This window comes from Phoenix dactylifera, chromosome 7 (assembly GCF_051530095.1).
Source record: "Phoenix dactylifera cultivar Ajwa chromosome 7, Ajwa_hap1_PhDact_Kaust_v1.1, whole genome shotgun sequence".
Lineage (NCBI taxonomy): Eukaryota > Viridiplantae > Streptophyta > Magnoliopsida > Arecales > Arecaceae > Phoenix > Phoenix dactylifera.
This window is the reverse complement of record NC_143196.1, coordinates 346,898-360,547: the sequence shown is the minus strand read 5'-3', so window position 1 is coordinate 360,547 and position 13,650 is coordinate 346,898. Positions and strand designations below refer to the sequence as shown.

Here is a 13,650-nt window from a genome sequence, read left to right as displayed (position 1 = left end):
ATTGTGACTTGCACTGCCAAGGCATTGCTGTCGAATGATAACCATCTAACCGGTATAGCCTGACATTGGTTAAATATCTATGAGGACTTTATCTATCGGCACATTTTTTTCAGAAAATATAAGGTGGCTGTGTTTCCATTTTTTTATTTGGATTTCACATTCTATGCTTGTTAGATGAACAAATGTTTTCCATATCAAATCATGCATTCTTGCCTGTAATGTGGACATGAGAACTTGACACCGATCTGCAAGGCTTGGTTTCAAAATAAGCTAAGCATCGATTAGAAGAAGATCTTCAACTTCTTGGAAATATTGAGGCCACATAAATAGGAAAAGGGTGGTCACTATTCTCCTCGAGTCGACCTAAAATGGTAGCACAAGGGTAGGAGACTGGTTGGGATTGTGTGTTTTAGAGGGCGAAAAGGAGTGTTATGTTAGATGCAAACAACTCATTCACGCATCCATTGTCGTCTAGTCCGGTTAGGATACCTGGCTTTCACCCAGGCGACCCGGGTTCAAATCCCGGCAATGGAATCATTTTTTAATGGTTTTAGTTATTATCATTATTATTTTTATTTTCTCCATTCCTCCCGACGCCCGTCGCTTTACCCCCTCTGCGACCACTAGGGTTGGGCTGGATTGCTGGGGTCTGATGAATAACCGGGAGGAAAGCTGCGACATGGAGGCGGGTGCTGAGCCTCGGCCCCGGAGCACCTCCGCCTACCTGAATCCTCGCTACTGGTGCGTTTATATATAATCACTGACCTCCTTCTCGACGAACCACTCGTCGATTTCACCCTTGTTGGCTCTCTCTTTTCAATCATCACCATCGTCGTCGTCGTGATATCTAACCTCTTTATAATCCGGAACTTTCTTTTGCTCTCAACTAAAAATTAATTCAAACAAGAAGGGATGATCGTTTCGCGTCGGAGGAGCACTACGAGTGGTGCAAGGACTACTCCCTTTTCCGCCACCTCCTCCATCCCCTCCTCAGCCCCGCTCTCTCTGTACGTGCCATTTCCCACCCGTCCCCCATCCTCCTCCACTCTATTTCAAATCTCCCGTTTCTTCCTTTTTTCCCCCCTAAATTCGTGCAGCACAAGCGTGGCAGGTACTGGAGATCGGATGCGGGAGCTCGCGGCTGTGCGAGGAGTTGCTCAAGGACGGCGTCACCGACGTCACCTGCATCGATCTCTCCTCCGTCGCCGTGGACCGGATGAGGAAGCGCCTGTCCGACCAGGGCATCCACGGTAATCTCCTGCTGCCCCTATTACTGTTACTATTGGGGCTCTGTTGTTGCAAAATTCAGCAGCTAGACAAATTTCCCGAGTTACTTTTTTTTTATGGTGTTTATTTGTGCAGGCGTCAAAGTGCTGCAGGCTGACATGCTAGACCTGCCCTTCGGCAGCGAATGCTTCGATCTTGTGATTGAGAAAGGGACCATGGTAGGCCTGTCTTGCCCCCCTCTTTTAACTATTCTTTACAGCTATCGGAATGTTAACATGCTAAATAATCTTCTGAGCACTTGTTGCTTGAATCTCTGAATTCTCTGATAATCTCTAGCATCCGGTGCCTGAATTATTATGTTTCTTCTTCTTCTTCTTCTTCTTCTTCTTCTTTTAGGAACGAACTTCTTATGAATATAATTAGATATTAGGATCGAATCCTGACTCTCAAAACATTTTGCACGTTTGTATGGTCGTAGAGCCCTCCTTTTCATCTGCATCCCTCTCAGGCACCTTTTCTATTCTCTCTCTCTCTCTCTCTCTCTCTCTCTCTCTCTCTCTCTCTCTCTCTCTCTCTCTCCAACTCAGCAATATCCTTTGTGCTTAGCTTATACTGTATGCCTAGAATTCTCCATAGGTGGACTGCAAGAAATTGCCAGGAATCTTCTCCTAGGGAGGAGCATCATCGGTAGGTAATCAAATCCACGCAAGAACCCATCAAAATAGAGTGTTGTTGATGAAGCGAAGCGAGCATGCAATTTCGTGCCTCTATAGTAAATGCTGTGGATATGAGCATTGCTTTCAAGAATGCGAATGGATATGTTAGGTTTCCTCCAAGTCCTGGTTTTTTGCCATTTCAGGAGCACGGAACCTATCTCCGATTTATTTTTTATGCACCTTTGCACTATACCAATAAATGATGACCCTTGCATGTGTTCTCTCACTGGATTCCTCTTGAATAAATTTGCTATTGCGATGAGATTTTTGTTCGAGCATTGCAGCTGCTGATGCATTCACGTTCCATTATCCCCTTGATTTGGAAAATGTAATCAAAATATGGTAAAAGTTATCCTCTTAGAGTCTGACTTATATGCTTGGTTGTTTTCTAAGTTGCTTCCCGTGTTTCCAGAACCATTATGTCTGCTAAATTGCCTAATCTTTCTCAAAATATTTCTATATGTGTTACTTGCAAGGCCAGTCCACTTTAAAAAGGAAACCAAAATATAATTTTGGTGGACTTGATTTAAAAAAATAACCATATTGCTAAATAATGAAGTAAAGAAAAAAGGAAGAAAGAAAGAAAGAAAGAAAATAGCTTCTTTCCCTTTTCAGGTACCATCATTATTGGCTTAGTGGGGTGCCTGTTGCATTTGAAATTACTGTCTTTTACCTTCTTTTGGCCTTTATATGTATATTTATCGAACTGCTTGTGCAAAACATCCTTTTGAAAGGATGTATTGTTTGTGGACAGTGGTGATCCATGGAACCCTCGGCCTGCAATGGTAGATAAGGTGATGAAAATGCTTGAAGGTGTTTACAAGGTCTTGAAACCTGAGGGCACCTTTGTTTCAATTTCCTTTGGGCAGGTAAACCAATTAATCCCAACCCCAATGCCCCCACCCTTTATTTGTCCATCTTTCTGACAAAGCTGTGCTCTTTTTGCATCCTCCTACAGCCACACTTCAGGTGTCCGCTTTTTGAAGCCCCAGGTTTTACCTGGTCTGTTGAATGGGACAGATTTGGGGATGAATTCCATTATTTCTTCTATACCCTGAAGAAGGTATTTGTTTCCCTCCCTTCCCTTTCTGTTCATCTATTGCATGTATGATATTGGCTTGACCAGAATCATTTTCAATTCCTTAGCGGCATTTCCTTTATCTTTGTTGTTTCTTCATGCTTCCCATTTGGTATCACAACTCTCTGCCTTATTTTTTTCAGGGTAGGCTGTCATCCATCAGTGGCAGACATCAGAGCAAGAGCTCGGACGTACCATCTATTAGTTTATTACATGAGGAGCTGGAGAATGAGGATTATATTTTCCGCACCACCATTGGTGAGTCGGAGATGTAAAAATATCCTTTAAGGGTGGAAGAATACAGTAGCATCTCGACAGAAGAAATGAAAAAAGTGATAACGAATACAGAAAATTAGGGCTTTCTCTTTTCAGTTTTGAGAGGGACGGACTTAAGAGGAGGCCATTTTAATAAACAGGCAATTCCTTCTTTTGTAGTAACATGATTCAATATTAGCATGTATACCACCACTTAATTTGAATTTGTGTTGTAAACAGCTGTGCTGATTTTATGCTTAGATGGCATCTTATGGTCAAAAATTGGAATGGAATACATTGTTTTTGACTATATTATTCTCTCCAGTATGTTTGATAGCTGCAGAAGTGCAGGTAAAATTATTCTATCAGATCTTATGCAGTCATGTGGCCTAAACAGCTTTCTAAACTGCATTTCAGACTTTATACTGCCTTAACTCTTCTCTTCTGGTTGCCCGTGCATTTTCTCAACAAGCTTATCTACTTTTTTACGGGAAGAGAAAATTGTATATATTTGGATACAAATATTGCAAGCAAGTCAAACTAGAGGCCTGACTTGGAGTCTTCTAAAAACTAAGCCTTATTGATTATATATATATAAAAAAAAAAAAAACCAACCTTACTTATTAAAGATATGAGTTTTTATTTTTAAAATATTAAAATAAAGAGTTCTTACTTTTAAATTTTCTAGAAATAATAAAAAAAATTTAAAAATAAAAATAGAAAGAAGAGCACCAAACATGTTTTCTTATCGGAGTTTTCTGTGCTTCTATTCTTGAAAGTGGAAAAAAAGACATAAAAGAGACATCAAACGTGTTTGCCAATATCAAACTAAATAGACAGATAAAAATAGCAAATTTGAGTAACCTCGTCATGTGGAACAGTCTCATCCAACTTTCAATTATCATGCAAATCACCCAGCAGCTATGATAGGTCTCTAAGAAAGTACGTATTCAATTTCCAGCAGCTAATTCAATGGTTTGCCTCGAATGAGCTATCATATCATTTAAAGGTCATTCAAATTTTATTTTTGATGTCATTGCCATAAAACTGCCGATCATTAATATCATTCACTTTATGTATTAGTAATCATAGTATTGCAACACAAGGTTAATTTGTAGAATTTATATTATATAATCATTTAGAGAATTATAGGGAATTTATGGATAGTTTTCAAAATTGAAACTAAAATTGGAAAGGGGGAAACACCACGATCATGAATTTCCTACGCGCTATGACTTACTATATGCGTGTCTACCTCTCCCTGAAACAGAAATTAACGTATCCAAGCTAAAACAAAATCATATGTTAAAGAAAAGAAGTCTTCTGACATACTGATGCTTAACTAACAAGTAGATTATGGTCAAAGTTCTATGGTCTTTGAGTTGAATCTTCAACAATCTAATCCATAAAGCAAAATTGCCATTATACTAACTTAGTATTTCAGGAAAAGAAGGAAAAGAAAAAAAGAGTTAATTACAGAATAGAATTCAGACTAGTCTTCATAGCCAAATTCTATTCTTCTTTATCTTGTTTTATGTCATTTTCTGTTTTACAAAAGAGTATTTATGAGCCATAAAGTTGTACGGAGAGCATTCAACTCTTTGTGGTGATATGGGGCCACGACCACGAGAGAGAGATCCCAACTAACTTAATTCTAGTGCATTCTTTTTTTTTACGAAAAAAAAACTAATCAGTCGAGAAAGAGCAATCTATTAACAATTTAAGTGCTTGAATAGTGTATTAAAAAGGCTGAAATCATAAAGCATGCAAGTTTCGGTCCTTGTTCTGCTATGCATAATAGAATATCAATATATATTAGATATCAAGTTTTATAGCAACGGACATGCTAATTCACCAAAGGAGAAATACAAAGTTTTTTTATGCTATCCCAGCCTTGGAACGAACATATGTAGGGTTCTGATACAAGACTTGACAAACATGATAGCAGTAAGAAGGAGATGAAGCGCACCACACGTCACCGACTAAGAGTTCTCCTTATTATTTTTTCAGATCTTGCTATGCAAAAGAGATCGAGGAAGACAACCTAAAGGGCATTCGATTCATCAGAAGAAGCCATGCCCGAAACTCAAGCCGCCAAGAGAAGGATGGATGGCATCCTCATTCTTAATGGCAAAGGGCCCGGGAAGACCGACGGCGGCGCCGCCCATCGGATAGTGCTGCTGCTGCTGCTGCTGCTGCTTGCGAGCCAAGGCCTCATGCAGCAGCTGATCAGCAATCTTGGCGACATTGTTCCTCAGCTCCAGCAGCTTCTTCTCGTACTCCTCCAGCTCCTCGAGGCCGAGGGAGTCCACGTTGTTGTCCCACCAGCAGGGGCGGCCCCCCTGCTCCGCCTTCATGGCCTCCTCGAGGGCGTCGCGCCGCTTCCTCTCGGCATCCACCAGGCCATGCAGCTCCATGTACTGGCGGTTGAGCTCGCGCACGACCGCCCCGCGGCGCGAGTCCGCCGCGGGGCCGCCGCTGCTGCCATGGTGGGGGTTGCCGGTTAGGAAGCGGTCAAAGACCACGTCGACGGAGGGGTGGCCGAAAGAGAAGGCCTTGCCGGCAGGAGAGAATACGACGACGCCGATCTCGGCGCCGCAGAGGATAGAGAGCTCGCTGGCTTTCTTGAAGAGGCCGGTGCGGCGCTTGGAGAAGCATACCTGGCGGGCCTCCTCATTCTGGATCCGCTTGATCTCGATCTTCTGGCGTCCCATGCTCGGCTTCCTCCTCACCATTGATGCGATCGAGCAGCAACACCTGTAGCTGAGTTGGGAGAGACGAGAGCAGGAGGAGGAGCGGAATTTATAGAGAAGGAATGCTTTTCGTTTCCATTCTGGAAGGCCCAAATACTAAATTTCTATGTACGGAGGGGAATCGAGCTGCGGTGATGATCTGGATTCAAGGAGGAAGCATGACCGGTAAATCACGTTAATAGTTTTCTTTTTTTATTTATAAATTTTGCTGCTGTTTCCTTTTATACGTGATTATTGATATGAGAGGGTGATGTGCTGTAGGTTATAAAAAAATTGCCCCGTTTGCATGATTGTTACTGATATGCCAAATGTGGACCCAAACTTCACTGTACATGAATTGTTACCGCCTCCAGTTTTCATTGCTGAATTTTGTATTCCCATATATGATTTTACTTTCTCAATCAGATAAATTTTCCTTGCCATATGCGTTTACTCTTCTGAATAATTAACTATCCAATTAAAAATGGTGGACTCCACCAAAGTTGGCATAAACCCAATCCCCCTCTCTGTGATTTTAACAAGATGGAACAGCATGCAGGATATCCATGTCTTGCAGGAAATCAGACTAGCATGCATGCATGCATGATTCACTTTTTAGCTGCTCAAACGTCATTTCTCATGGGTGCATGATGATGGCGATCTGAAGTTGGATATATATTTATGAATTTCAATATGCTACCAGAAAACAAAATTATATTAAGTCGCCTTCTAGCTTCCAAAATTACATAGAATACCATCATCAAACTGAATGCTAAAAGAACCTTTTTCACATAATTTCTGCATGGCATCGTAAATCAACCGTCAGGCATATATGTGGACGCATATGCGCAAATATCCCGACCCCCTCCAAGTTATATGGGCTCCTTCCAAACAAACATGCACCATTATGTAAAGTAATACTCGGATTATAACACCAAGTGTCTGGTGCGCTTAGAATCATCAAATATATAAAGAACAAAAAGAAGAAGGAGGAGGAGCAGAAGAAAGAGAACTAGATGATGCATGCAGCAGTACAAGCATTTCAATAGGCCAAGAGTAGTGGTGATAAGTATAAAACTTGGTGATTACTTATAGTATAAGATTATTGATTTAGATGGATTATCGAACTTGATACGGACTATTTTAGCTACTACGAAAACAATTGGATAGGGTCAAGAAGAAAGACTCGCCACATCAAAAAATTAAAATGTGTGCTAACCTTCAGAAAGCTCTAGCTTGCCCGTATGGTGTTTGATTGATATGCTCTTCTTAAAGAGTTGAGTAACTTTTCGAGAACCGCTATCTAAAGATGCGGTGCATTAAATGATCGGGGCCAAATTCAATTTTTAAAATCATGCAATAGGTCAATTAGTGTAAAAAAAAAAAATGCAAGAAAGTTTTTGACCACGTATATCTCTCATTTCTTGAAAAATTAGGTGAAGTTGCTAAAAACAAAGTCAATATAGAAATTAATATTTACCTCCTATAGGTTTATGCTTTTTCATGATTATTTTTTAATAATCATATTTATTTTGGAAAAACTGTATCACATTTTAACTAGAAGAGGAGTTGAGCTCAAATTGTACAAGGACGGACTATGCTAATACAAATAGAGGCATCGTATTTAATTCATTAATGAAAAAAAAAAAGAAGAACTAAACCCAGCTTTGCTAATTATTCTATTTTTCTAATTTTTTAAGATATTCGAGTTGAGTTAGATGAAAGAATTATTTCTTTCTCCTAGGTTAGGTTAATTATACTTCTTGTGAGAATCAAAGTAGGGAAATTTCTAAGTGCCAATGGTTCTTGTATTATTTATGATGAATGCCTTATGGTGATTGAAGAAAAAAGATTCATAGAAAAATATATCCATACATAGTTTAGATAGGAAGACAAGGTCCCAAAGTAATAGGCGAGAAATCGATGCATGACGCTGATGTTCTTGTAATGAAACTGTAGAACCATTTAGCCTTCATACTGGAAGAGAATATAGAACCATTTAAGCTTTGTGGAGGAAGACATACAAGTGTCTCTGGAAGATCATTGCTGATCTACATTTGTGCAAAGGTAGAAGTTATATGCACCATGTAAGATACAGAATGGAACACTACACAGAGTAGATTAACCGTGTCGGCTTAAGATCTAGAACAAAGACCAAACAAATAATAGAAAAGAGTGCTGGAAGAAAAATAATTAGGAGAGAAAAAATAATATTTTATTAAAAAGAATGAGCTATATGAAAAAGCTCTTTCTCACTTCTCACCAAGAAGGACAACTCTCACTCTTTTCTTCTCTTTCTTTTCTCAGCCACTCCTCTTTTCTTAAGCCACTTTCTTTTTCTCAAACCACTCTTCTTTTCTCAAGCCACACCAAAGGAGACACCAAATCCCCTTTAAATAAAGTGGGATGTTTGATTCCTACTCAAATTCAATACCTACTAAAAGATAAGACTTATCACTACTAAAGGATAAGGATAAGACTTATCACTATTAAAGGATAAGAATAAGATTTATCACTACCAAAAGATAAGGATAAGACTTTTTACTACTAAAGAATAAGTATGCTAGTAGAATAAAACTAAAAATGGAATTCTAGCATAAATAGGTTAAACAATGATTTTCAACACTCTCTCCTATTGCGAAGTCCATGCTGACAATGTTGAACTTGTTGATGTCATGAAATGCTATAGCAGTCGTTGCCAATATTGCCACAGTAACAACAATATGTAACAACTTGTCAAACCAATAATTGAATAGTAGAACTTTTTTTTTTTGGGTACAACATCAGCTCACCCATGTCGAGCATGGGAGCAGCTATCTAAATTAGAAGAAAGAAGATAACCCAAAGCATGAGGCATCACTGTACGAACAACCCAGATGAAGCCTCCAGCATGGTGGGTAGCAAATGAAGCCACCCAGTCTGCCGCATTGTTCGCCTCATTGTAGACATATGTGTTGCCATACAGTCCACACTCAGCTAAGAGCCTGCGAATGTTGCATAGTAGCGGTCTGAAACCGACATCACGACCTCGGCCCCGAAACCCCTCAATCACCATGGCCGAGTCACCCTCGAGGAGGATGTAGTCCGCCCCCAGAACCCGCCTCGCATAGGTAACTCCCTCCCATGCTGCTCTGATCTCGACTCCAAGGACCGAGGTGTCAAATATTCTCTGGTCCTCAACCGCTATCAGTCTAGCCTCATGGTCTCTGATGACAAAGCCCACGCCACGAGTGCTCCCACCTTCACCCACACTACCGTCGAAATTCACCTTGAGAAAATCAGAAGGTGGAGGCTCCAAGGAGACCAAAACGATCTTGGGCACTACTAGAGGAGGAGGGGAGCCCCAGATTTTTCCGGTCATCTTAAGGGGGGACAACGTGGCTGCGCAAGTGACCTTCATTGCCTGAAGAAGAGCCCGATCTGCTACCATCAGTGGGTGCATTATCTTGTTCTCGAAGATCCGAGCATTCCTATCCAACCAGCTATGGTAGGCCAGGTAGGTTGCCATGATTCTTGGGCCCTCGACCTCTGACCTCCGAGAGGAGGTCTCCAGAAAGAGCATGATGGCCTCTGTCGTCAACCACCCCTGCCAGGGTGCCAGGAGACTAGAGGCGCACCCCCAGATTTGGGCGACCCTCGGGCATCCAAGAATGACATGAAAAATAGACTCCTCCATCCTCGAGCAGTCCGGGCACTCAGGCGAAATGTGCATCTCTCGTCGAGCCAGCATGTTTCTGGTAGGCAGACAGCCCCAAGCCACCTTCTAGATGAACAAGGCAGCTTGGGGGTGAACATAGAGCCTCCATATCTACCCTCTCTCAATTTGGCGCACTGGGGCCCTCCTCGCTCGAACAATAACTCATTGGTTGGCTTGTCCTTTTTGATGCATATGTCGAAATCGATGATGTTCTCTAATACTTCTCTTCAGTGTTGAGTTTATGGTCACAAATGTGAACATCAAGTTGCAAGTTGCAATCAATATGAGCATCGACCATCACCTCCACTTGAGCAGCTTCAAGTATTTGCATATAATTTGCTCCTATATATGAAATCAAATCCTCATGCATAGAACCTTCTAGTAGCATAAATTTTGGAGTAGCTTTAAAATCAATTAATATACTAAAAATTTTGTCGAGTACCAAGGTATAATATGAATTATCTCCACCAAGCACAATTACTTCAAAATTAGTCAGCTTTTCAACATTATGGCTGACTAAATTTTTATAAGAAATATCAATATCTTAGATAGCTTCGACACAAGACTCTTCTGCATTATTTGATTCCTCGGTTTGGATCTTTACGGACAGATCAATTGAAGTATCCTTTGACTCTTTTTGAGCAACTTCAATCATAATCTCTTCTGAACTTGATACAACATCCATGTGATCAAGCTCCTTCTATTTTAAATTTTTTTTGGACTTGATCAATCCTCAAGCCGAACAACCTTGCCATACTCTAAATCTTTCAAACTTTAACCGATCTTTAATTGATCAAGCTCCGGTGCCTACGTGCCAGCCTCTAGTGCCCGACCGATCTCCCATCTTTTGTTTACAAACGATTGTCTTCTCTTTGTTAGGGCGAGGACGAGGGACACGCTGACTCTTAGAGGCATCTTGGAGGACTACTGTGAGGCATCAGGTCAGAGGGTGAACCTTCTCAAGTCTACCATCTGCTTCTGTTCGAAGACTAAGTTATGGGTGAAGCAAGCCATCAGGGGCTCTTTGGCAGAAGGGAGCATGAGGGGCCGTGGAGTTACCTAGGTGGCTCTATCACTAGGAGTAGATTGTTGATGACAGAGTGACTCAATATGGTGCAGTGCATCCAAGAGCGGCTTGAGAATTGGGGAGCTACCTCGTTATCTATAATGAGGAGGCTGATGCCGGTGAGATCAATTTTGAGCTCTATGCCAGTAGTCATCCCAAAGACGGTGCTGTTGAAGATTAAGCAATTGCTCTGAAGCTTTCTTTGGGGCTAATATGGGGGCGGACGTGAGGGTTTGGACACGTCCTATAGCCTAAGGGTCAAAGTGAGAGACATCTACGACCTTCTTTAGTGTGAGCAGCAACCGAAGCAGGATTACGTATGGATCTGGAGTTTTGGTCTTCACCCAAGGGTTGCCCTATTCCTCTAGAAGGTGGTTTGGGGTCGGCTACCGACAAGATCTGTCTTGAGCAAGTGCGGACTGAGCATCTAACCGTACTACCCTGGGTGTCAGTGGAGGAGTCCGTGGATTACATTTTGTTTTAGTGCGAATGAGCCATGAGGGTCTAGAGGCTTGTTGATATCCCTCCGGATGCATGGTGTGAGTCCATCCCCTTCACCCAAGCGCTCAGATGGTGGGCCCCACCTCTCAAACTCGGTATGTGACCATTAGGATAACTTATATTGCTTACCATATTTGGTTGGCCAGAAATGTCTGAATCTTTAGAGAGAGCAATCCTACCCCAGGTTCGTTGTGGAGCGAGCTAGCATGCAGGTTGTAGAGATTATCCATACATGTTCATCAAATAGGCCTTTGACAACTCAGGGTGCTAGGGCTCTATATCTGCTCCTGTAGCACCACGGATTGTGTTTATCACTTAGAAACCCCCATCTTTGATTTCCTCAAGGTCAACTTTGACGGATGTGTGTTGAATGGTGGCAGGAGGGGTGATGCGCGCTTTATAATCAGAGGCCCAGACTCTAGGGTGGTGGCAGCCGGTAGATGCCAGATTTTCAACATCTCCATCCCTGGGGTGGAGCTGAGGGCCGCTTGGGCTACTTTGTATTATGCTCAGTGCGAACGCAGTGCTGCTCGAAAATGACTCAGCTATGGTGATTAGATAGATCTAGAGGTGCACAGGTGGCATGCGTGGCTCCCATCTACTGCTCTGGGACATTTAGGGCATGGTAGGTAGAGACGTCGCCTTCCAGGCCAAGCATGTCTACAGAGAGGCCAATGAAGCTGCAGATTGGGTGGCTTCGTTTGTGGCAAATCACTCTAAGAGAGTGCTTTGGATTGGTGAGGAGTTGCCTAGAGCGTTCCGGGATTTGCTACTTTTTGACTTTTTTAGATGTATTCGCATTAGACTTGTATGAATCTGTTGTAGCAAAAGAAGAAGAAGAAGAAGACATCACACATATTTCCACTACCTTTTATCACCCCAAAAATTAATCCCAATGACCTAGAAAACAAATAAGAATCCAGTGAATTAGGACAGTCAGCTTATTGTCCATGAACACGTTGAAACTTTCAGAAAATGATCATAGGAGTGGAGATTACAAGAATTTTGAGTAGCCACAATAACTCTTCCTTCTTGACAAGGAGAATATTTCGAGCAATCCTTTGAACAAAGAATTGATTCAGCATCTAATACTTGCAAGTGAATTTATGTGCTGCTTCTTGCTTCAATTCCAGAGCAAATCTTCTTTACACGACCATCAGCCGATTAATGTCTGGCAGCTTGATTTGTCTCCACAAACATGGCGTTGAGAAATCTTGTCCAAGTGTTTGATCTGTCTTCCGGTGTTCATAGAGAATAAAGTTCAGAATCACACCCAATTTGATGAACACAAGTGGAGTCGGAGTTCAGAATCTCAAGGTTGGGAACATGTTGTGACATGTATCTTTTGGAGATGAAAGGGATAATGCCGGAGCTGAATACGCAAGCAGCTAGTATGAACACTGGGGAGATGCAGCAAGGTTGTCCGAATCTCCCGGCGATTGATCCCTGGGCTGCGGAGATTGACGTGGAAGCCGTTGTAGAAGTAGTCGGCAATGTCACCTGACTCAATGCTAGGATCCACGCCTGTAGTTGGCGATTGCATGGTAGAAAACCGTCTTTGTGTTTGTCTCCGAATTTCTCGAGCTCACGGTAGTCACACCGGCCATGCCCAATTGCATGACCCCAAGATGAAGAAGGTGATGCATCATGTTCGGAAACTTCTTGCTGCCAATTGCTTGCGTGGACGAGCTCGTGCATGTAGTCGCATAAGTATTATTAATTGAATTTTTTTTAAATATTTATATAAGGTCAAAAAATCTAAATAATACCATTCGACTATCTATTTCAGATAAGGTCCTAAATTACTACAAATCGTATCAAAATGGATCCAGCCTATGGCCTATGTAGATTAGGGAATACTACAGCACAGGCTTAGTGGGGCTGATCATGAGCCAATTTTGGTGATTGTGAATGATTTTGAACTCTTAAGTTAATGAAACTTAAACCAAGAAAATATTATGGCTTGTTTAAAAAATAGCTCGATTGCCAATGTCGGTCATGCTGAGAAGCTTTTATGTTGTCGCGGATCGCCAAACAAAACAGCAGAAGAAGGAGAGCCAAGAGAGGTGGAAGACATGGATATGTGTGTGTGTTTTCGGGACCAAGGGAAACGACGAAATCACCTGCAAAAGCTTTCCAGAGCCAGCCTGCCCTCTCCATTTGTTTGCGTGGTTGCAAGGCGCATGAAATATTCAGTAGGGATATTTTTAAAAGAATATATATTATAAAAATATTTTGCATAGGAGTATTTTGAAAATAATGGATTCGTTTGTATTTATATAGTTGACTAAAAGCGAGAAAGAGGGCCAGGTATGCATACGTGGGTTGCAAAAGAGGAAACAAGTCAGTTTTAGTAAGAATATTTGGGAAATAAAAAT

General features: G+C 41.6%; 2 protein-coding genes, 1 non-coding gene and 1 pseudogene across 3 annotated transcripts; 2 read left to right on the top strand and 2 right to left on the bottom strand.

Annotated features, from left to right (window-relative positions):
• Positions 1-460: 460 nt before the first annotated feature.
• TRNAE-UUC (transfer RNA glutamic acid (anticodon UUC)) lies at positions 461-534 on the top strand. The gene has a single exon. It is a non-coding gene; the product is annotated as a tRNA-Glu (tRNA).
• On the top strand, positions 484-3,586 carry LOC103723941 (S-adenosyl-L-methionine-dependent methyltransferases superfamily protein). Its single transcript, XM_008815035.6, has 7 exons — positions 484-741; positions 911-1,007; positions 1,112-1,250; positions 1,363-1,445; positions 2,678-2,812; positions 2,902-3,006; positions 3,165-3,586. The coding sequence occupies exons 1-7, from the start codon at positions 545-547 to the stop codon at positions 3,294-3,296; spliced, it is 888 nt and encodes a 295-aa protein (XP_008813257.5). The 5' UTR covers positions 484-544; the 3' UTR covers positions 3,297-3,586.
• Positions 3,587-5,339: 1,753 nt separating this feature from the next.
• LOC103723951 (agamous-like MADS-box protein AGL29 pseudogene) lies at positions 5,340-6,014 on the bottom strand (annotated as a pseudogene).
• Positions 6,015-8,796: 2,782 nt separating this feature from the next.
• On the bottom strand, positions 8,797-9,720 carry LOC103723949 (uncharacterized). The gene has a single exon (XM_008815048.4). It carries the CDS (start codon positions 9,718-9,720, stop codon positions 8,797-8,799), a length of 924 nt encoding a protein of 307 aa, XP_008813270.4.
• Between the last annotated feature and the right edge of the window lie 3,930 nt (positions 9,721-13,650).

Bases quoted from the DNA above. Each gene is read 5' to 3' on its own strand.
- LOC103723941 (XM_008815035.6), top strand. From the start codon at position 545: ATGGTTTTAGTTATTATCATTATTATTTTTATTTTCTCCATTCCTCCC. The intron at 2,813-2,901 runs GTAAACCAATTA...ATCCTCCTACAG, and splicing joins TTTCAATTTCCTTTGGGCAG to CCACACTTCAGGTGTCCGCT. The intron at 3,007-3,164 runs GTATTTGTTTCC...TATTTTTTTCAG, and splicing joins TCTTCTATACCCTGAAGAAG to GGTAGGCTGTCATCCATCAG.
- LOC103723949 (XM_008815048.4), bottom strand. From the start codon at position 9,720: ATGCACATTTCGCCTGAGTGCCCGGACTGCTCGAGGATGGAGGAGTCT.